At 40.2% G+C, this 25,035-nt stretch overlaps 1 protein-coding gene across 3 annotated transcripts in view; it reads left to right on the top strand.

Moving 5' to 3' along the window:
- Positions 1–25,035, top strand: part of dachc (dachshund c) — a 73,271-nt gene that overhangs the window by 28,719 nt on the left and 19,517 nt on the right. For 2 of the 3 annotated variants that reach the window (XM_053615272.1, XM_053615274.1), the window contains exons 2-6: positions 1,488–1,603; positions 8,085–8,207; positions 22,351–22,526; positions 22,787–22,922; positions 24,169–24,303. In XM_053615272.1, the coding sequence (XP_053471247.1) occupies positions 1,488–1,603; positions 8,085–8,207; positions 22,351–22,526; positions 22,787–22,922; positions 24,169–24,303 (686 nt within the window). The remainder of the gene's footprint in view (positions 1–1,487; positions 1,604–8,084; positions 8,208–22,350; positions 22,527–22,786; positions 22,923–24,168; positions 24,304–25,035) is intronic. The other variant, XM_053615273.1, reaches the window with a different exon arrangement.

Below are 25,035 nucleotides of genomic sequence, written 5' to 3'. Positions count from 1 at the left end.
GGCTATGAGGCTAATTTGGCTAACAAAGTACAAAACTTATGTCTGAATCCTTACAGCTTTATTTTATTTTGCCTTGGTAGTATTTGTACATAAAAAGTTAAATATATGAAATGAAATTGGAACTGTATTATCATCTGAATCACTTGTCTTGAAACACTCCACCTCCTACCTGATGCTAGCATAACTGTGATGCTAGCATAAGTGTGATGCTAGCATAAAAACAAACTGTACTGAGGAAATAGGGATTCAAAATGCTACTATTGTTAGTTGGTTGTTGTTTTTTTTTTGGTGTTGTTCTTGCTGTTGTTTTTTGCTCTGCAACATCCTTTTGTTTATTATAGATAAGTCAGGAACCATATAAGCAAGTCTCTGTAAAGATACTGAACACCTCAACACAGTCAGTGGTGAGAGTGTGACGGGTTTTGCACAATGCTAAACTATGAGACATTAGCTACATTAGCCTTATTAGCTGCAGTACCAAACAAAAGAAGATAATTTCATACCACAGACCTGGCTAGGATAATGGACTACATTTGTGCAAGTGAGAAATTGTTCTGTTTGCTAGCTATATATATATATATATATATATATATATATATATATATATATATATTGTGCATATTAGCTAGCTGCTAGCTAGGCAGATTTTTTGCTACGCTTTTTACGGCAGAAAACAAAAAAAATGCTATCGCTTATGAAATTCTGTATCGAAGTACATGGAAACAAGTGGCTAAAAAAGGCAATGTTAATCCTTTGACATCTGAGTCAAGCGTCGTCTTGTGAGAAACTGTTAGCTAGCCAGCTAACCTAATTGTCACTTTTTATCTCGTATCCAACAGGCGAGCTATAAATGAGGTGAGTGTGAGTAATGTGAGAAGAAATCCAGGTCAGTGCGTTAAGCAGAGAGCTGATCTTGCCGTGTGTAAACTCGAATTCAGATGAAGTGCGTGAATGCCGAGGAGCAGGTAACGAGGCGCACGGTATCAATAATTCATGAGGGAAAAATGGCTGATTGTGGAAAAGGCAGATGAGTCTACAGTGTGATCTAATTACTGGAAAAAGAGAGAGACGGCAGAACGGTGAATGTCCTTGAAAGCATTTACTGACGCTTACTCTGCATTGTGAATCTATCCAAGTCTCTCTCTCTCTCTCTCTCTCTCGCTCTCTCTTTTGACTGTATAAATGTATATTTACACGTCAAGTCATTTACATATAAAATAAATGCCTGGTTTTCTATTAATTTTAATTCTATTAATTCCTGAGACTTTGTTATGATCATCTAGATCAGGACACTTTATACTGATCCAAATAAAACAATCAGACTGTGCGTGTGTGTGAAAATGTGTGTGTGTGAAGGATGGTATTAACGTGTTCTGCCCTTTGATACACCTGATCCCTTTTGTCCCTGCAGCACAATAGTTTCAGATCGCACTCGTATTCAGTGTAGGCAATTGAATTGAACTAGCTCTGTGTTCTCTGCTTTTCAGCTCCAGACCTGGCCGACCTCCGAAAAGGACCCAGAGTGTGACGTCCCCCGAGAGTCCACACATCCTGCCCCATTCCGTCTCTGGACTCATGTCCTCAGGACTCATGTCTCACACAGGTAACGCCGAATCAGACATTAACAATAGACTTGTTATACTATACATCCTAATAGTCAATGACACATTGTTACGACCGCTGCATTCCAGTCAGGATGAGGATGAGTTTCTGGGCAGCATTTGCACTTCCCTTTTGGAGTCCCATTTGGAAGATCTCCTTACTTTGGACAAACTTGAAGGCAGTTTTCATGTTAGCAAACGCAATTTCAGTGCTAGCGCCTTTAAAATTGGTGGGGGAAAAAAAGCGTTCTTTTTTTTTCATACTGTAAATATTGGCTAAGGCTTCATCATAGTTTATGATATTATCACAATATGCTTCTATGATTTCTGTAATTAAGTGGGACCTTTGCAATCTTGGAAGCTGAGTAGCAGTTCTGTCCACCATTTTTTACACTTTAATGGGACTCCCAGGGGGGCATGTGTTGCACCTCCGAGTTTGGGGGTTCAGATCCCTGCGTTGTAAAGACAAAGACATGCGTTGTAGGCTGGTTGGCACAGATGTGGGTGTGATTGTGCCCTGCGATGTGTTGGCACCCCATCCAGGGTGTCCCTGCCTTGTGCCCCGAGTTCCCTACCCTGCGTAGGATAAATGGTATGGAGGATTGATGGAACTCCCATTCTGCATCCAATAAGGCACCTTAGATGACGTTATACCAAATGGGACACTAAAGCTGTCCAGAAATGCTGTACATAGATAGGCACCTTCCTGCAATATATTCTAAAAGTGATTAGCAGCACATGCCTAGCAGACGGAACTGGTACCTCAGGTGTACGTACTAGTGATAAACATGCTAGGATGCAGCAAAACTGTTTAAATCTAAACTAAGAAACAGGTGCGATTAATTAACTACTAGGAAACACTGACCATATAAGGAAAGTGGTTTGCAAATAGGGAAAAACCATGACATACAATACATAGAGTTGCATGGCGGGTGATCAGGAAAAGAATCAGGTCAGACTTGACAGCTAGGCAATTATTATAGTATAAAAATGTAAAATCAGCACACACCTAATGAACGCTCTCAGTGAAGAAAACCAAGATAGGGTCCAATTAAGACCTTCCTTCATTTCCCTTTTCCCCGTGTTTCCCAAAGGCAGCCCTCGAGGACCAAGATGTTACACTTTCTGATCTCATGTTCTAGCATGCCTTGATTAAAATCACCTACGCTTTGATAATTAAGTTGTTGAGTTAAATGAGGTGTTTTAATACAGAAAATATTAAACTGCACACAAAGTGCTCGAACCCGTGCATCTTGTGGGGGTCCTCGGTTTTTACATCAAAGAAATTAGCCTGAATAAGATTTTTCTTTTTGTTTTTTATTGACACGCACACCTCATTCTTGAACTAGCTCAAGTCTGCTGAAGTAATGAGCAGAAATGTACAGTGTAAACCGCCACCTTTCCCTCCCGGCGCGTCTGTGAAGCTAAACACTCATCTGCTACGACATCTGAGCTGCCCTTGCCTTTGTGTGTGTGTGTATGTGTGTGTGTGTGTGTGTGTGTGTGGGTGTGTGTATGTGAATATGCTCTTTTCCCGCCACTCCTCAAAGAGAGCCCTAGAAAGGGAGGCCCATACGTTTGTGCTCGTTTGGAAAGAGCAGGTGAGAGATAGTGGGAGAGAGAGACAGAGAGAAAGAGAGGGAGAGAGAGAGCGAAAGAAAGGTGTGTTGAAGGGGTGGGATCTCTAATGCAGGCAGCCTCAAGTTTTCTTTTATCTTCAACAGAGGTCACACTATCAATGTCAACTATGGAGATGGGAACTCAAAAGCCTCTGGGGGACAGAGGGAGAGAAAAAAGAGAGAGAGGAAGATGGAAAGAGGACATTTTTTTTCCCTTTGAGAGGCTCAAAGAGGGAGAAAGAAGAACGCTTTGATATCGTTCTCTCTGCTGGCTGAATGGGGGCCTTGGCTTTCATGCTCTGATCTTGACATTTTGTGAAAGCATTTGGAGAGTGTCTGAGAAAACACACACACACACACACACACACACACACACACATACGGTGTCTCCTTTTAACTTGCACATAAATTGTAGACAGTTTCAGTTTGTCTAAATGCCAGGTGGCTAAAAGTAGCAGGACTCAGTTTAGGCTAGTCTGAGTGTATGAAATGCACTTCTCTGGAGTGTTTGGGAAAGTTTTTGCCAAATATACTTTTATTTGACAGGACCATAATTTCTAGATTATATTTGTCCTCAGCTAGTGCTGTTCATACGGTGAAGTCACATATACTTTATGTTAGACATTTTGCGTTAATCTAATCGATTGCACAGTTTTTACGGTTTTTACAGTAGGTCTGCTACTCCAGTAATTACGGTACTTTGCACCTGGCACATTCCCTGCGCCCCAATTATCATACTTGTACTACGTTCTAAAAGTATGTACTCTTACTTTAAAAGTAAGTACATACTTTTGAGTGTGTATTAAAAGAATATACAAGTACTGGGACATACTAACACGTCATGTAACGTAGAGAACGTTGTTGCCCGGAAGAGAACGTCGTCACCGTAAACAAACTCCTCGTTGCTTTTCAGCTTTTCTTCATTCGTTATTCCTTATATAATTTATGCTATATAATGAAATTTACCATTCCCTTGATTTATTTTTCCACATTCCATTTACACCGCTCTACAATGCGTGCTGGAATTCGGCGAAGCAAACCGACACAAAGATCCTCCTCCACCCTCACGCAAGGAGTTGTGGGAAATATTCGCTGAAAAACTGTCCATAGTTCCAAACTTCGAAAATCTGCCAGAAACTGTAGACCATCCGAGGACCTTTGGGATACTCATTTCAACATACTAGGGTTTGGGACACATTAATTCTCATCTCAGATACTATTTAGGATGGATAGTATGCCAATTTGGTCGCAGGGATTAACTCAATTAATCCCTTGAATTGTCAATGCAAGTTTACATTTAGGAAAATAGCAACACACAATTTACAGGAACTGCTGTAATCATAAAAGCATCTTCGCCTCTGACAATATGGTGAAGCTTGATTTTACTCCTCTTCATTCAAACGTTGCTGTGCCAGGCTAATTAATCTTAGACTACAATGAAAGTGACAGTTTCCCCAAACGCTGAATGTTGTTATTTGTTCTGAAAAGTTTGAAGTTTAAGAGTATGTGTCGGTAAACTGAATCAAATATTTATTACAGTCCTACATACGAGACAGGTATTATGAAAATGTATGAAATGAGGCAATGTAGCATAGCGACTTTATTACGACTTTGCTTATAATTTAGCCAGAGATCATTGTGTGAGTTTGGCTACAATTTAGCGGTTTTGTCCAACATGTGTTTTTGTTTACAACTGGGACAATTGTTGAAGCAGCAAAGTACCAGCACTGCTATTAGCTGATATTGTGCCTAACATAAAATCAAAAGGGCTAAAGCACTATAACTAAAAAGACTCAAAAATGAGCACATTACAATTAGGCTAAAAATCCTGCAGTATACGTAATATGGAAAATATTGTGCCCGCGAATAAAAACAGGTTTGGCAGAAATCATCCTCAAGGAAACTGAAGATTGAAGTTTTCAAATGATGCTTTCGACATTTACAGAAATTTACAGCAACAATAATGGTTTTAACAGTTTTAATAGACTTTGCTTAATGTTTGCCGCTACATCACGGGTTATTCTGTTATCAAAATGCTTTTGTCTCCTCTGTATGCATATAGACCCAAAGAGTGTAAAGAATTTCACGGAATTTTTACCAACCAAACCTCATGAAAAATGACGAAGGGTTGATTATGTACACAATGTGTGCTTGCCAACATTTAGAAACTGGAAACTGTAGCCTATAAACGTGGCTACTTTCCACCTAAAAGTGTGTAATTCATCTTCCAATTTTTTTTTTTACAGCGAATGTAACCGTAAAATATAAATGCAAAACGTAAACGGTGACGGTAACGGTAAATGGTCTGCACTTATATAGCGCTTTTTAACCTTAGCGGTTCTACAAAGCACTTTACACTGTTTCTCATTCACCCATTCAGACACACACTCACACACACCAATGGTAGCAGAGCTGCCATGCAAGGTGCTAGCTTACCATCGGGAGCAACTTGGAGTGTCTTGCCCAAGGACACTTCGGTATGTGGAGTCATGTGGGACGGGAATCGAACCGCCAACCCTACGGTCCTTAGTGGATAACCCGCTCTACCACCTTGGTGTCTAGATATCTAGAAGAAAATAACAAACACCCGTCAGCCAATCAGAAATAAGAACATTTCCTTGGCCATGGTAAACATATTTAGTAAAAGCTCAAGTGTTTTGGTATGTGAATGTATGTGAGAGTCTCAGACATGGTGGCAACTCTCAGCAGTTTTGTTTTGTTGTGTTTGTTTCATGAACTTAGTGTTTGAGGAAGAGTAGGCCAAGGCAGTGACATGATAATAATCTTGGTCTAATTGAATTATGGTATAAGACTGACTACACACATACACACACACACACACACATTCACACAGTCGGTGTGGTTCAGTGGAGACAGGTGCCTAATACGCGAATACTGTGCACGGTAATTAAAAGTGTGTGATATGGGACATGCTGCTCTGGTTCTGCTCAGACTGTACCTGAATATTGCAATATATCATATAACTGATTATCCTCACACACCCAATCATTCTTAACATCACTGACACAATAGCAGTTCTCAGAGCAGACTGTGAATGCTTGGAGGGCCAGTCATTTGACAGCACTAGTAGATATTAATAGACTAGTCACTTTGGCATTTTAATTTGACATTGTCCGCTTCTCCTGTCACTCAGCTCAGTGGAACTGCCGTTCTCTTCATTACGTGAAACACTGACAGTATAAAAAAATGAATTATTACCTTTTTGACATAATTTGTTCTGATTTTGATCTGTTTCTTTTTTTTCATAGAAGAATTGTAAAGTAAGACTTTAATTAGCCCTTGCATAATATATACAGTCAAGTGCAAATGTTTGTGCTCCCCATTGGTTTTGGGGAAATTGCATATCTGTTTGAACAATTTATTAACAAAAACACATTTAAAAATCTAAAAGATTAATCTAAAATACAAGGTTGTTTGTATATAATATCACATAAGATTTATATCGCATCGGAAAGAGAAATGCAATTTTCTTTTCTTTTTTTCTATTAATACAATGCTGTGAAATAGTATTTGCCCCTGACTACTTCTGTTTTTGTGTATCTCTCATACTAAATTGTTTCAGAAATAAAAACAAAATCTAAGATTAAACAAAGGCAACCTGAGTAAAGACTAAATACAGATTTTAAATGATAATGTTATTTATTGAAGCAAAACAAAGTTATCCAATACCAACTGGGGCTGTGTGAAAATGTATTTGCCCCTGTAGTTACTAATTCCCCAAATCTATGAAACTGCATTCATAATGGCATTCAGCTGGATTAGACACAACCAGGCCCGATTACTGCAAACCCTGTTCAGTCAAATCAACAATCAAATAGAACTTTTTCAACAGCATGAAGTTGGTTAAAAGGTCTTACCCAGTAACACACTATGCCAAAGTTAAAAGAAATTCCAGAAATGATGAGGAAGAATGTGATTGAAATACATCAGTCTGGGAAGGGTTACAAAGCTATTTCAAAGGCTCTGGGACTCCAAAGAACCAAATGGAAAAACTCGGTACTGTAGTGAACCTTCCCAGAAATGGCCGACCTTCCAAAATTCCTCCAAGAGCACAGCAACTACTCATCCATGAAGTCACAAAAGAGCCAAGGAAAACATCAAAGGACCTACAAGCCTCTCTTGCATCAATAAAGGTCACTGTTCATGACCTAAGAGCGCAATTATTTTTTCACATAGGAGATAGGTGTTGGATAACTTTTTTGCTTCAATAAAATAAATAAAAACTGTATGGTGTGTTTACTCAGGTGGCCTTTGTTTTATATTGTATTTCGTTTGAAGAGCTAAAACTATTTAGTGTGAGATATGCAAATGCGTTTTCACAGCACTCTATCTTAACGTACACTACACAAATAGGTTCAACAACCAGAAAAGAACAGTTTCAAAATAAGGAACATGTGCAGTACGTCACCTCACAGTTAAACATGTTGAGAGAAAATCAAGAATCACAAATATTTTTATTGCGGTGGGAAGACAGAACACTACATCTCATAGCCAAAATAAGGACTATACAGTCTTCCCCTCCATGGGAATTCATATACTGTGCTTGTTTGTTTACCTTACTCTGTATTAACACATTTAACTTAGCTCTTTCTAGGAAAGTCAGTTAGGTTTCTGGGAGATCACCTCATGGGACCGGGCAGCACACTGGAGCTTTTACTTGCTAATGCATTTATCACTTGTCCAACCCTGCATTTGAACTTGTATAGCAATGTAGTAATGTGAGAAGTGAGACGTCAGAACTGACTTGTACTGTCTGATTCACTTTTCTTCTTTCTTCAATTTGTTTGCCTCTCCCTCTCTCTCTCTCTCTCTCTCTCACTCTCTCTCTGTATTTGTGTTACAGGTCTGACAGCTGCTACTTTAGCCGAGGCCATGAAGAAGAAGATTAAACTGGAGGTTTTGAACAGTTACCACGCTTCTACCAACCACGGTGCAGACCATGAGAACGGAGACGTCTCAGGCATGGGTGAGTCTCACAGAACCCAAAAAAACATCCACGCATTTCATTTTTATTCGTGTGTAAACATTCTCCAAGAGTTATTTTTGAACACAAACTAGATCTGATCGAGCTGAATCAGTCAGCGCTGCTCCAAAAGTTATGTCTCAAAATACTTCATGTTTAAATAGTCCCGAATACATTCCTGAATTCCTTATTATTATTATTGTTCTGTTTTTATTAAGATCCCATAAGATATCCTGCCTTTATCCCCTGACTCATGGCTAAATAAGGGCCAAAAGAATTTTCTATCAGTCCCATTTTATCCTGCCTCGGCTTAAAAAAGGAAATATAACAGCCCCGTGTAGCAGCTAAATATAACATGCTTTATCGAAAAATACAGCTTCCTTTCCTAAAGCCAGCCTGATCCTTTAAACAGATGTCGCAGCTATATGGAAAAACAAACCTGTTTTAAAAAAGGATATAAGTCTTCCTACGAATTACTATTATTATGGAGATTCATGCATCTCTCTGGCAGCGTCTATTATTGTGTTCAATTACCTCAGAGAGAGAGAGAAAAAAAGAGATGGATCTACGAGACACTTTGAAACGTCCCTTATTTTATGATTCGTAAGCAGATTTAAAGGGAGAAAATGCTCAGGAAATGAGGTCATAATCTTTAGCGGGAGAAAGAATAGAAGAACGGGGCCAAGATGTCACAGCGAGAAGGATAAGTGTGAATAAGATTAGCCAGGTTTTACCTATAGATGCTAATGAGGATGGCGCTTTTTATCTTCGGCAGTTTAAAGTGAGGGTAACCTTGAGTGCCGAGTCCTCGCTCAGAGTACTAATAGAGAAAAGAGACATGTATAAGAGGGATGAGTGGGACAGAATAGCAATTTCTTCCTTTCTCTGTCTTTGTTTTCTTCTTGGTTTTTTTGGTTGAGTTTTGTCTTATTTCTGTATAATTGTTTAGACAGGGTTGTATGAACGTATGTGGGACAAAAAAAAGTATGTATTTTCCATATTAAGGTTGAGAATGTTGATAAATATTTGCTGTCCTCGGTGAAACATAATCGGAAAGAATAAAACCCTAATCCATTTGTCTCAACATTGGATACTGTATGTGCTAATACTGAATTCTCATGATGATGAATAACTTAACTTATTATCACAGTGTACAATCCTGTTTACATACTTTTTACAGTATTCTAGTAATTCAATTTAGTATTAAAGAGCAAGCTGACAAATTTAATCACCTAAATGAAGCTGATGCAACTAATGCTAATGCTAGCAAGCAAGGCAGATAAGCAGTCTGCTACGTAAGCTAGCTAGATTTAACCCTGCTAGATTTAGCACTTATTTCTATCTAGGAATACAAATGACTGTTAATGATCAGTTAGGTTACCTCTGTAAAGTGAAAATTTCATCATGAATGTTGAGAGCTTTAAAAAATACAACTTGTTGCTAAACAACCCATATCTTTTAGAAACTGTTCTGCTTCCTATATCTGTATATTCTGTGGCCTTCCCCCCATGTATAGTACACTCTAAAAAAAAAGTGAGTGAATTCTGATTGTTAGCATGATTGTCTTTGGATAATGCTATTGTAAATAGCTTCCATACATTGTTAACGGTGCATGTTTGGATAGAAATCTCTTAGAATACACTGAAAAAGTATGATGTTAAATGTTGATGACTGAATATTGAATATAATTTCCCTTACCAATGGAAAGTACATAAAGCAAAATTCATTCATTTCATTTACATTTTTTTTATATAATAGTCAGGGTTGTGGTGGAAACGAGGCCTATCTCGGGAACTTTGGGCTCAAGGCAGGAATACGCCCTGGATGGGACACCATGCACACACATTTGCACTCTCACATTGTAGTGTAGAGAACTGGCATGTTTTTGGGAGTCGGGAGGACACTGGAAAACCTGGAAGAAACCCCTGGAGACTATGCGAAACACAGACAGTAACCCAAGCTCAGGATTGAATCAGGAACCCTGGTGCAAAAATGATATTATTAATCGTATGAAAGCCATTGTTAATTGCAGAAATGCACCTTTAATTATTTACCTGCATTAAGTAACAGAACAAGTGATGGACTGTTTTATGATACATCCTGTACTTGCGATAAATGACTTCACAGTGGAACTCTGGCAGTGCTCCAGATATGATTGGTGCCCTGTTTTTAGCAGCCCTGATTGCCAGGATGTGAGCTCATCCTTGGTTAAATAGAGATCCCTTGAACAGCTGTGCCCTCTGAGCAGGAAGTGGAAGACTCTGGACACTTTTAAGCTGTCCTGTCACAACGGAATGTAGTGAGGAAGTGTCCTTCTTAGCTGATTGTGAAAGATGCTAAACAGACAGTTGGGTTTCAACATTGATAACTGCACCAAATTGGACTGATATACTGAAGGAAAACAGTGATAAACCTAACACTTAGTGTTTATTTTTTTGGCAGATGCTTTTATCCAAAGCGACCTGCAAGTGAAAAAAAACATCTATCATCTGTCAGGGTTTAAGCTTTGCTTTCATCACTGACTCTTTGGTGGTCTCAATCCTGAGATATTCAGTACAGACCATTCTGAAGTGCTCATCCCAATTCCCTACCCTTGGTGAAGTGTCCCCCTCTGTAGGGGTTAAAGAGTAATAACTATTTGGAATGGACTTCACTGTCATTTCTTAAAGACAAAGTCTACTGTTGCGCAATTATTGACACTCATATAAACATATCCAACGGTTCATACCTTTCATTATTTGCCTTTCATTATCTATCATACTACTGGTGATGGTTTCAGTGACAACAAACTGAGAAGATCAGACTTACCATTCTCCATTAACAAATTCCAGCTGCTCCAAGGGGATCCCCAGATGTTCCCAAGCCAATTATGGGATATAGTCCCTGTAGTGATTTTCCCCGGGGTCTCCATTAAGTGGGACATGCCTGGATGAGCTCTAGCAGGAGCCAAGGAGGGGGTATCCTTAAGAGGTCCCTGAACTGCCTGAGCAGGTTCCCCTCGATTCAAAGGAATGAAGATGCTTTCCTGAATTGCTGAGGTTCTCAACCCCTCACCGATAGTAAGTCCAACCACACTGTGAAGGCAAGTGATTGTCACTTGTACCTACGACTTTGTGCTTTTGGACCATACATGAGGGATGTAGGTTGACCATTTTACAAATGTATTGACTAATAACCGTACAAAGAATCTCAGGAGCAAAGTGTCCTTCCTGTGGTCCCTTCAGTAATGGCCATCAATATGGACTTATCTTGTTTTTCAGGACTTTAATTTGACCCTAGAGATGACTACACTGAGTGCACACCCAGAGTAGCCTTCATTTATTTAGATTATAAATTCAAAATTTACGACAATATTTACACTGGGAATTAAGCTTATTCAGAATCAGGTTAGAAAGAGTTGCACACATTTCAAAACTAGAGCAATAGCATGTAGACCGCCACCTTTAAAACCAAACACTTGCCTTTAAGCCTGTAAAAAAATTCTTTTCTTAACACTATTCTTAATCACAGAATACCGCTTAAGTCTGCAGGTACGTTTGAGATCTGAATACCAACATGCACAAGTTCTGTATTAAATCCTCAGTACACACACTTAATTCAACTCTGAACCTAAACTGCTTACTGCTTACAAGTGCTCACTATCAATGGCTCGCTATTAACTGTGCCTTGTTCTGGACTTGAAAGCTCTGGGGGGGGGGGATCAAAGTTCTTTGGTTGGCCTCTTTGAAGGGAACCCTGAACGATTCTATGTAGTACCCTATAAGAGAGGGTACTACATAGAAAAAAGTTTTAGGAAAACTAGAACTGTTTCAACTAAAGCTAAACCCGTTAACCATCCAGAGAGCCCTTTGAAGTGTAGGGGAAGAGATGCGCATGTAGGTGAGTAGATGATCTAGGTGGGGTTTAGAGGACAAGAAGGAACAAGAGGAAGTGAATAGTGTATAAACGATGAGAAGAAAAGAAAGTAAAGTGGTGAGAAGCAAAGAGAAGAAAAGAGAAGGCAAGGAGTTGAGTTGATCTGGATTGAGGTGTGATGTCTCCAGGGCCTCAGCCCTTCACACACACACCCATTAGTGCATTCCCTCTCGCAGGCTTCAGGTGACAGATAAGCGTAACGTTCCTCAAAATTTATAATGGGATTTGATGGAGGGAGAAATAGGATTCCTACAGGACGCTGGGATAATGGGGAAAATCAGCTGATAATAGATGAACGCTTAATGAAGTTGAACAGCCTGGGCGCTCCCCAAACCCCACTCCTTCTCTTTCTCTATTAAATCCTGTACGACCAGCTGAGAATCAGCAGAAAAGTGGAATGCTTGTGATGAGGATGCTCTCAGAGGAGCAGGAGGCGTAGGACGTAGATAACCTCTGAACTGGATTGAGCTTTATGGTTAAATCGTAAAATTTTATGGGCAAAAGAAGTTGGAGAAGTTTATCTCAGATCTGACAGAGCACTAACAACGTGGTAATAATAATAATAATAATAATAATAATAATAATAATAATAATAATAATAATAAACTTTATTTTATAAAGCGCCTTTGAAAGCAGCCTCTCAAAGCACTGTACACAAACTAAGCAGTACAGAGAAATAAAAAAGTATAAAAGTTCATAAGAATAACAACAACATCAACAACAACAACAATAATAATAATAATAATAATAATAACAATAATAATAAAATGGTATGGTACATTTACATGCTGAGGATCACAACAGATAGGTTGACATTCCTATTAGGGCTACACAATTTGTTATTTATTGTTAAGCATGGCATCATTTTGTACCTTCTCAGAAACTTCTGCTCAAATGTTGGTGTTTTGATCAATCGTGTCATTAATGTGATTTTAAAAAAAGCAATTAATTAATCTATATAATAATACGTATTATTATTAGAGACGCACCGATACTAAATTTCTCAGTCGATACCGATAACCGATTATTCAGAGTGATATCGGCCGATACCGATAACCGATACCGATAGTTCTGCCTTTTATGCCTTCTTTTAAATTCATAATAATTAATTCCACAATTCTGAAAGAAATGCAAATAAACACTTTATTCTCTCTATTTCAACAAGTTGTTCCACAGCAACTGGTCTGTTAAACAGAAAACACATTACTCTAATTAACATGAACACATGAACTCAATTCTGAAGCTTAAAGTAAGATTTCTTAACTTATTGAATGTTATTAATTCATACTGACAGAATCCTGTTAGTCTCACATTCACTCACCACAAACAAAAGCATTTCCACTTCATCATTAACAATCAAACTGGTAATATATAATATCAACTTTTTTATATATTAACATTAACTGGATATGAAATATACTACTCTACAAATATATTTTTCTGTGCAATATATACTTTTTTGTCAACTCATCTTCATTTAAATCTTTCAACGGTGTACTGGCCCTTTAATTCAGCACGACCAGCTCGGCCAAAAAAATAAATAAATAAAGAAATTTGACTCGACACCGAAACTCCCGCTTCACTGCTGCTCACTTCCAGTGTAAAATTTTAGCGGTGCACCTGATTATTGGATGTTATTATTATTATTGTTATTATTATTAGTAGTAGTAGTAGTAGTAGTAGTAGTATTACATCATTCGGTGCAAAGATTAAAACCCTGTAGCAAATTTAGGTTCACACTTAGCAAAAAGGGTTCTGCAAAAGGTTCTTTGAACAGTTAAAGGTTCTTAAACAGCTCTGTTAAAGGTTCTACATAGAACTTGTGAGGGTTCCCCCAGACGAACACTTTTGCGATTTTAACTTTTAGAGTGTCAATCTAGACACTCTCTCAAGGGAAAATCAAGTGTGTACTGTATAATCTAGGATACTCTTCTCCGTAGACACAAAAAAAGCTTCAATCTAGATTTGAAGATGTCATTTTGCAAGAGACCCCTGAGAAAACCCTTCCGTCTGAGGCGGTCTATCGAAAACGAATACAAATGCACTTGAATGCGTTTATTTTCACAAAACATCCTTTTCATAGAAGACAGACAGCATTTACCTTGCCTGTACGGCTGTGTTAATAATCTGAATATAGACTCGATCTTCTCCGCATTAGCTTGAGTAGGTCTGAGGCTGTCATAATGAATCGGAGGCACAGGAACACGCTGACCTTTAACGAAAAGGTCCGCGCCAGGAGAGCGCCTCAATGTGCAAAGACACTAATACACTGTGTGAATGGCTGGTTATAATTAGAGCAGCAGTATGTGGGAGAGTGTGTCCCTGAATAAGGGGAAATGTGTGTGTTTAGTCACTTTCTAAGCAACTATTAGAACAGGAAGGACAGAGATACACTATCAGCTGGAAACTGGTGAGTGTTTCTGTGAATTTCAGGACAGAAAACTGTATTTTTCCTGATAGTGTAAAGCAAGTAATGCACATAAACAATATATACAATGGAGCACACTGTATAATGTATATTTATTGATTAGCGCTTGAACAAAAGTGCTTACCGACTCTTTATATAGAGTACATCACTAACGTATATCGTTTAGTAGCAGTAGCCGGTCAGAGTATTAGTGATGTATAGCCGGGTCAGTAAGCACATCTGTTAAAGTGCACACAATTGTAATGAGGACACAGAGTTTTCTGTAAGTTGTGCTAATGTAAGTTTGTGTGTGTAAGTTTGTGTGTGTGTGTGTGTGTGTGTGTGTGTGTGTGTGTCTGCAAGGTTGCACTTGGCAGATGCCCGATGCGCATTGTAAATATGAGTAATCAGGAGCAGCTGCTCAGCTACGCCGACTCTCGATGACTGTGTGTGGTAGCTTCAAAAGCGAGAGAGAGAGAGAGAAAGAGTGTGTGTTTGAGAGTGTGTTTGAGAGTGTGTTGCACATCCCCAAACAAACAGAACTGATACGACACAGAACCTCTTTATCACACGTTCACATCTTTATTTCCACCGAAATGTTTTCTAAACCTGTAATATTTCTAATCGATATCTGTGCAATTTTCTTTACAAAGTAAAAATTCAAAGAGTTTCTTTGTCTGTCAAAAAAAAAAGTGGATGGAAAGATATCAAAATCGTACCACCAAAGACTACAGGTTCGATTTCAAAGACGACAACGTTAACGGAATACTCCGGTCATGGCCCCGCCCCTAGCTCGCGCTGTGCACTCTTGTCACATCCATACACGTCCTCACTCACCTGCTGTCACCTGTTTGTGTTTAGTCATCCCTTCTTAAGAAAACTCTAAAGGAAGAAGACTCTAAAGAGGAAGATTTTATACTGTACACTGAGAACATACTGGAATGACCTTTCACTGTATTGCATTGTATTGTGTTACAGTTGAACAACTGCCCACAGACTTCCAATATTATTCAGTTTCACAAAACAGGTTTTCACAGGTTTTTGTCAGTGCAGGAAAAATGTGAAATTGAAATTATTGCATGTAGTGATCACACCTTTGCACGTGTGTTGGATAGTGATAAGGTTAAAAATGCTCGAGTATTCCTTTAAACGCTATATACAGCAACACTGCAGTAGCGGTGCATATACTGTATATTAAACACTGTTTATTAAAGCTGACTGATTTGTTAGGAAATGCTTTCTGTGATTTTTACCGAATGTGTTTCCTCTATAAAAAGTGGATTATAGTAAACTACATTGATTGGTTTTTTTTTTAAACAGCATATTTGAGTAGATTTTGTAACCCACGTACTAAAGTTAATGGTAAAACTACTTTAGATTTCCTCATCACAGTACATAAACATTTTGGTATACCATCACTTACCTGATTAATAAAACCCACTCCACTGGGGTTTATTCTCATTCACAAATATAACTTTGGTGCATTGATTATTTTGTTATTATTTGACTAAAAACCACCCGCCCACCCCCCCCCCCACCCCCCCGCCCCCGCACGCTTTTGATTCGATTATGTTTTTGAATGACGTGATAGGAAACTCAAAATCAGTCGATGTTGTGGTATTTGTAAAGCCACCGTGGTCCAAAATCGCATTGGCGTTGATGTGTCCTAAGACCAAAAAACGAGATTTTAATCAATTAAAGTGGAGTTATTTTTATCCGCAGCCAGTTTTTAAAAGGAAATGAGAACTGATTTGATTGCATATCACAGCAGCACATCTAACCACACCACTGATTTATTTATTTATTTATTTACTGGGAGGTTTTTTTTCTTTTTTGGGGTGGGGGGGGTGGGGGGGTTGTTTTTTTGTGCAGTTTTTCGCTTCTGTAATCTAAACACATGCGTCCCCCGCCTTGTGCCCCGAGTTCCCTCGGATAGGCTCCAGGCTCCCCCAGGGACCCTGTGTAGGATAAGCAGTATGGAAAATAGATAGATAGATGCTTCTTTGCTTCCTAAACACACTCTTAAATGGGTTCTGCAACCCTCACGTGTAGGGCTCTGCACAGAACCATAAAGTATTTCTTCGGAGGGACAAACCAACATCACTTTCAGGGTACTAGATTAAAGCTAAGTATAAAGGTTGGCAGTGTGTGTGCTTTTGTGCTACAAGTTACACTCTTAGTAAAAAATGTTCCTTATTGGTGCTTTTCTATAGTTAAGTGTTCTCACTAGGGACAAACTGAAGAATACATTAGGGTTCTAGATGTAACTTTTGTAGCGTAGAGATAAATATTTGTTCCCTGAGCTCCAACTATTATACATGTACCCTCATTTGGTAGCACATTGATACTTCAATGAGTTTGAAAGATACTCTAGGTTGCTTACAGATGCCAACAAATGATAAGAATTCTACCCTGAAAGGTTACACGATAGCACAATTTACCAGAGTTACACAACCTCTTTTGTTATTTACTTCACTTCTGTCCGTGCCCCCAAACCCCCCCACCCCACCGCGGTCGCTTCATGTACCATGATTATTTCCATAAGTCTAACTCGACATTAAACACACCAAGGCATCATTAATTGCAGCTTAGGGGGAAAAACACACAACACAGGGCTCCTGGTTTTCCATAAATCCCTGCGCTTTACTGTGGGGGACGTGGAAATGGCTCTGGTGTGCGTCCGACCACTACAAAGCCCCCGTTGCTAAACTCTCAGACTAAACACCTTCCCAACAGGCACTTACAGGCAGACACACCTTCGTCTGGGAAGTCCGTGTGTGTTTTCTAAGGTTCGTCAGGCTGGGACAGGCTTTTAGCTTCTTTTTAAGGGGTATTAGTACCGAACCTTGAGGATTTGCTCTGCTGCTTGTGTTGAATGGACATGTGGGGAGTCAGGATGATGACGGCGTGTCTGAGGGGTAGCTAATGTGCGCTTGCCGTGTTTGTATTGTTCGACGCTTTAACTTTTGTGGTGCGTTGTGTTTGCTGTCTGTCTGTTTTCCTCTCCCTCATGCAGGATGGAAGTCATTAAGTTGCGATCACATCTTATCACCCGCTTACACATGCCCTAATCACCAGGTTGTCTTCTCTCTGAAGGCTTTAGATTTTCATGTGGAAGAGGTTTTGTGTTTTTTTTTTGCTTTACTGGCAGGAGGAAAATGACATGTGGTGGTATTTTTATGAGAAGTCACTGGTGGCCGCATACAATCTGCTGCACCAGTTACGCCTTCACGATATCCTCCAGCGTAATGAACAATGGCATGTGAATGCACACAAAGATGTTTGCTTTCAGGCTTTGCTTCTGTTGTGAAATTGTAAAAGATCAGATCGAAACATGCAGAAAAATGAATATTGTTTCAAATGGTTTTCAATCCTGAGAAAATTCCCATTCTGGAAATTGCCACTATTCATGAATATGCATTAGTACATGAATACTTACTGAAAATGCCTAAATCCTTTAGCCAAACCAAATTGGCAACCACTTAGTTAACTGCTTATAAACTAGTTTGAATTTCTTGCAAGTAAACATGCGAGTGTGTAAAATCGATGTGCTCTTTATCATAACACATATCAGGGATACAGGCATATCCGAATACAAAACAACAAAGATCATAAACTAGAACATGAGTAATTATGTGAAACTATATTCAATAAAACTTTGCAACAAGACCTAGGGTGTGTCTCGATCAGCTCCCTAGATCCCTGGCTGGTGAATCAGTACATCGTGCCCACGAGTTCGAGAGGCACTGGTAAGGACCTTGGTTCCCTACACAATGGGACTCTGATAACTCAATTTCCGGCGACATGACTACGTACTCGCGTTGTAAAATGTCACCAAAAATAAAATAAAAAAACTTAGAAATATTTCCGTTTTATATATCATATAAATTTGTTAGCTTAGTCACACACATTTCTTTCAAGGTACGTCAAGCAGGATCGTATACAAGCTAGTGGATTAAATTTTTTTTAATTAAATACTTTAAATACTTAAAAGTAGTTAGACTCAAACAAACCATATATAGACCATCGAATAAAGTTAAAAATCACTAACGTAAGTAATCATTTGAGAGCTCCAGCTATAACAAGCTACTTAGATTTGTAGCTGGAAGTTGGCTGAGAGTTCTACCCGCCATTTTATTTCAGCTGAGAGGCTTCAGAAAATACGGCGTCATTTCCAGTAAGGGATCATAGTGAGCATCGACGCGCCCTGGTTTTTGCGGTGCATTGTGGGATTTTTTAGGGAGCGAACGCTACAGTGCACTGCAAGGACTTTTGCAATTGACACAGCCCTTATAATGATAGAAATAGAAAAAGAAACTAAAAAGGCTAACACAAAACAGGTGAATACAATCCGGGATGAAACCAATGACAAGACAGGGGGTGGAAACAGGTCCAAAACATAAACCAAAACAAAAGCACATGGCTCTTGAGTCTCATTTTTCATCGTTACATTCTTCAAGATTCACTTAACAGTAACCCAAACAAAATCAGCTGCCTTTCTTAACCTTCTAACTCAACACACGGTTTCTTTAGTTAAAAGTTCCAAAGTACCACCTTTCCCTTTAATAATTTGCATATTGTGCCTGTTTAGTGACATCACAACATGAGCTCATTTATAACCTCGCCCCCAGATCATTTTTTTCACAGACATGCTGAGAAAATGAATTTTTTAAATGGTAAAATCTTGGGATAAATCTAGTAAATGTAATCAAAATGGAATCGTCCATTCAAGGGAAGTCTTTAGAAATCCCGTTTTGACGTTCAGGGGAAGATGTTTGGCTTTCAAACTGCCTGCGTGCTCAATAAGTGCAAATGCAAAATCTATCCACAGACCTCACAATTCATCCTGGCAGCAAGCGAATTTTATTCATTGTGCTTTATTTCCTCCTGTTTGATTTCCCTCCAGGTGTTTTTGTTGCCTCATTGTTTTGCGCGTACTGTTATTGCGACAGTTTGTGCCCAAATCAGCTCCAAGATCCCTTTTGTGTTTGGATTTAGCCAGCCGTGCGCAGCCTGGCTCCAGCCCAGCTCTGTCATTAGACTTCCTTTGTTTTCTCTCCTCGCCATTCCGTTTGTTTTGCTTCTCCCTGTCCCCCCCCCCCCACCCCCCCACTCATATTCGACGCTAAATATTTATACAAATCGCAACTTCCTGTCGAAATCATTTACGCTCCCATAATAGCTCCAGCGCTGGGTTGCACAATGGGAGCCGTCGAGACGAGGGTGTCTCTGATTTCTAAACTCTCTGGGCTCTTTTGTTTTAGGTAAATAGAGATTGAAAGCTCTTCGACTAGCAATATTGGGTGCCATGTGTTGCAGAAAACGTGGCCTTCAGACATTAGAAGGCTGCGTTGTCATTCACTTTGCAGCTGTAGCTGAGAGTTTGGCCCCTGGAGATGTCGGGGAGCTGTGTGTGTGTATGTGTGTGTGTTTGTGTGTGTGCGTGTGCATTTGGCCTTGTTCCAGAGGTGACTTTTTAGAAGTCGGGCAGGTTTTAGTGTTCCCCAGCCACTCGGTGCTGAGTTTGGATGTGTTCTTTCCTGTTTTTGTTGCTTTACGTATTTGAATATCGAGGAAGAAAAATCAGTAAAAACATGCCAGGGGGCGTGGCCATTCTTCACATGAGCCAACCCAACCTCAGACATTTTTTTACTTCTATGCTGTTCATACATACTTAATGATATATATATATATATATATATATATATATATATATATATATATATATATATATATATATATATATATATATATATATATATAAGTTGATGGCCAGTCCTTAAAGTGCCAACCCCACCCCCACCACCCTGAAAAGATCCTTTCCACCCCATGTCTAAAAAATCGAGCCACGCCCCTGAAACAGCCTCACAAGCCCAGCAAGTGTTTACAGAGCACATTTCTTTTGTCCATTGTGGATTAAATTAACCTTTAACGTGGAGGCAGCAGTTAGTTACGGGCCAAAAAAACAAAATGAAGGAACAGCTTGCAAGTGCTTTTGGCATGTGCCGGAGATCAGCCCATCCAAATAACAGCCCCCTGAAGACAAACATGGGGCCGCGCGCACACACTTTGTCCTCTTTGATCTTGCTTTCTCGTCTGCTTGAGCAGCATGACTGATCTGCGTGTCATCTGTCTCATGAAAATCAAGTCCACCCCCCCACATCCCCACACCCGTCTTTTTCTTCATGCGCTTTCCTCTGTCTCCGAGTAAAAATGTCAGAAGGGGGGGAGTTTTGGGAGAGAGCATGTCGCCTTTTGTTTTCTCCCTCGCAAGTTTAGTCTCGGACGATGAGGAGGCACCTCTGACCTTTTGCAGAGCTTGAGCTGGTATTTCGGTTCAAAAGCAGAAAAACAGATTGCCAGGTGGCCGTGAATATGGGTGTTTGTGTGTGTGTGTGTGTGTGTGTGTGTGTGTGTGTGTGTCTCCGTCTCGCTGTTAGCATAGACTCCACAATCCGTTACAGAGATTAGTTCAACTTCTGATGGAAAAGCACACGAGTCTTTTGAAGGAAACGAGCTAAAATGTGCTTCCTTTTTCAGCCTGCGCTTTCAAAGAGATGACCAGCAGCCACAGTCGAGTGACCGAATCGAATCTCAAGCACTGGCCTGTCCAAGACTGTCCAAGAGGATCGAATTCTTCCGTTCTTGTGCTTCGCCACACACATACAGTATACTCTATACGTGAACAAGCAAAGGCACACTGAGTAATAGATACCGTATCAGCAAACTAAACAAGCAAGCATCCAGCGTTCAGAGCCGATCAGAGAAAATCAACTTTTTCCCTGCTGTTGTCACGCGGCGTGTTGCGCTCCAAATAGCATCCGCTCTAATTTATCACCGGGTGGTTATGGATGAAGACATCTGCAGCGGTTCGAGAAGGAGCTAATTGGTGTGCAGCATGGAACAGAAAACACTCGCTGCCATGCTGAGACCTAACACCACATCTTTCAGCATAAATAGATTTCATAATTAAGTTGTGTTTACCGAAAATGTTTTCTCTCTCTCTTTTTTTTTTTTTTAATGGAAGTGTAACCGCATGTTGGGATTAAAGGGCTGTTGTGGTTGTGTTTTTATACAAATCCCTGCTTATATATGCACATGTATATAGGATATGATATCCATCATATCAGTTTATAGCTACTTTCTATGGCCAGTTTATTAGGTACCATGCAGGTTACAGTTACATTTATATAAATGTTACTGTAGCTAACTTTTTTATGGGGGAAATCTCCTCAACCACCTGCATGATGCGATGGCAGCCATAGTGGGCCAGAACGCCCACCACACACCACAGTGGAGAGGAGAGTTTCACCCCTACTCTTTACGAGAAGTGTCCTGGGACAGAGAGTCAGGACATCTCGTCGTTAAAGACGGTGCTGTTTTTACAGTATAGTTTCCCTGTCACTATACTTGGGCATTAGGACCCACACTGACCACAGGATGAACGCCCTCTTAGTTTTCCCCAGGAGATCTCCCATCCAGGTATTGGCCAGGCTCAACCCTGCTTAGCTTCAGTGGGACACCAGGTGAGAACTGCAGGGAGATTTGACTCAGGTGCACAGCATAAGTGTACACTGCCTTCCTCATGTCAGATCTGGAGATTACGTGAGCTCTTTTGAAAATATTTTTCTTTGGACTTTGCTTAGGATTGTTGTCTTGTTGCACGGTAAGATTTTTCATTTCTCCATTCAGAAAAAAACCAAGGGGTGGGCAAATGTTTGCATTCGACTCTTATCTGGTCACGTTCCGTTGAGGTCTGGGATACAGCAATGTGATTCCTATAAATAAATGTATACTGAATGTTGGTGTTGTTTATGTACTCAGCAGGTTTGGAGCTGCCATTCATGATGATGTCACACCCTCTGATTCCTGTAAGCCTGCCCCCTGCCTCGGTCACCATGGCGATGAATCAGATGAACCACCTGAGCACCATCGCCAGCATGGCCGCCACCGCTCAGGTGCAGAACGACTCGAGCCGAGTGGCCACCTCCGTCATTAAGGTTAGGACCTTAATCGTCTCAGGATCAGTTGTTACATGTTTGATTGCTTTTAACCTAAAGGTAAGAGTTAAATAAATAAAGTCTAAATGATTCAGCCCCAAACTGAAGCAGAGGATCAGGATGAATCAGATAGAGCAGGCAGAAGGCGAGAATACCCACAGCAGTAGAAGTGTGTCAGGATGATTAGAGCCCCGATTGCCTGAGCTGTGAATAAAGCTTTCTAAACTGATGACAGTGACGTGTGTATGTGTGCGTTTCAGGAGCGAGTGCGAGACAGCCCATCCCCATCTCCCTCTCTGGAGGACGGCCGAAGGTCAGGGAGTCACATATCCTCCAGGCAGAGCACCAGTGTGTCCAGTTCTCCTGCTCACACCGAGAGCTCGTCTGATCGGCCGCGTACGTCCGCACACACTCTTTTCCAGACATTGTGCAACACAAAGCGTATATGTTAAACTTACTTAGGCACACGCTGGACTTTTATGCCTCCAGATGAAGAAATCCGACATAATTTGATCTAAACCACCTAATTCAATGTGCGAGATTTTATTACGTGTGTCAAGAATATACATTTTTCCGCTACACTACACACTAGTTCACTCACAGCACTCGGGATATGTGCTTTTATGATAATGTGGCGACTCAGGAGGACACTGCAGCCTCGCGAGTGTGCCAGGCTTTTAGCATTAGCTATAAGATGATACCATATAATCTGCTGAAAGGAAAACTTTCATTGAATCTGGATCTTACTTTAGGAGATAAAACTGCACGAGCACATGTCAAGCTTTCTGCTTTTATAATCTCGACTAATACACTAATATAGAAGTTGTATCTTGGGTAACTGATCCGAGAGTATGACCTCAAATTTGTGCAGTGCGCCTAGCTGTGCTTTAAATCCTATTTTTTTTTATCAGATTTCAAGTGGACAACTTTAAAGCACTTATAAGACATCCTAGCCAGGTGTCTGGTTTCGTTATTGGTTTAGCGGTTGTCCACAGTAAGATTTGATTTTGAGCTTTATTCGGGTTAGATGACTAATTTATGGTCAAAGTTTGAAGGAAATTCAGAGTGATGTTCAGACTGAAGCTCGGGAAGGTCACGTTTGTGTTTTCCGTCACAAGTGCAGTTTCAGGCTCGAGTACACGGATGACGGTTTTGTCGGGTTTTGTTTGAATTTTTTCTGTCCTAAAAGTAGACAGAGAACCCAATTAAACGAATGAGACAAACATATTATACTTGGTCATTTATTTATTGAGGAAAATGATCCAATATTACATATCTGTAAGTGGTAAAAGTATGTGAACCTCTAGGATTAGCAGTTTAATTTGAAGGGGAAATTAGAGTCAATCAATGGGATGATGATCAGGTGAGTGAGCGCTCTGTTTTATTTAAAGAACAGGGATCTATCAAAGTCTGAGTCTTCACCATACATGTTTGTAGAAGTGTATCATGGCACGAACAAAGGAGATTTCTGAGTTGTTGATGCTCATCAGGCTGGAAAAGGTTACCGAACCATCTCTAAAGAGTTTGGACTCTAAACCAGTCTACTGTCAGTGAGAATCCAGTAGAGAATGTTAATATGTTGGATTTACTTCCATCAGAACATCTTCACACTTCCTGAATACTTTCACCATTTCACCCGCAGCTGTGCACCAGAATGGCCTTTCCTTGGGTCACGCTTTGTTAGGCCTGTCTCCCAACGCACCCCCGGGACCAAAAGAGGGGGATCTGGCAACCCAAGATGCTGGTCATGACTCAAGGAGGACGCATGCAGAAAAGGGTGAGGTGTTATATACTACTTCATGACATGTTGCTGAAGTAATATGATCATGAGAAAGTTCAATGAAATTAGGAATTCAACTGGGACATTCGTCTGTTATAAGCGTGCCTAATCACATCTGGTGGTGACAAAGTCGTCTCTATTGGCATCAGTAGCTAGTCAGATGAATGCTACAGAAAGCTGTGGCTAGGAACTTGGAAAATTCTACAATGGTTATATAATCCATTCATTTTCTGTAACGCTTATCCTACTGGGTCGCAGGGAACCGGGAGCCTATCCCAGGGAGCATGGGTACATGGACGGGGTACATCCTGGACAGGGTGCCAACCCATCGCAGGGCACACACACATACACATTCATATTCACACACCCATTCATACACTACGGACACTTTGGACATGTCAGTCAGCCTACCATGCAGGTCATTGGACAGGGGGAGAAACCCCTGAAGCACGGGGAGAACATGCAAACTCCGCACACACAGGGCCGAGGCAGGAATCGAACCCTCGACCCAGGAGGTGTGAGGCGAACGTGCTAAACACTAAGCCACCGTGCGCCCTGGTTATATAATGTATTTGTGTATTTGTGCAGTGCATTCTGGGTATTTTAGTAACTCGACATTGAGATGTAAATTCTGCCAAAACGTTCTGCGTTACAGAATATGACAATATTATTTATAACATATACAATCCTGTTACAGTGTGTTACTGGGAGAATCGTGTTGGGGAGTGC

Source organism: Ictalurus furcatus, chromosome 26 (assembly GCF_023375685.1).
Source record: "Ictalurus furcatus strain D&B chromosome 26, Billie_1.0, whole genome shotgun sequence".
Lineage (NCBI taxonomy): Eukaryota > Metazoa > Chordata > Actinopteri > Siluriformes > Ictaluridae > Ictalurus > Ictalurus furcatus.
The sequence above is the reverse complement of the archived record's forward strand: the minus strand, read 5'-3'. Positions and strand labels throughout refer to the sequence as shown.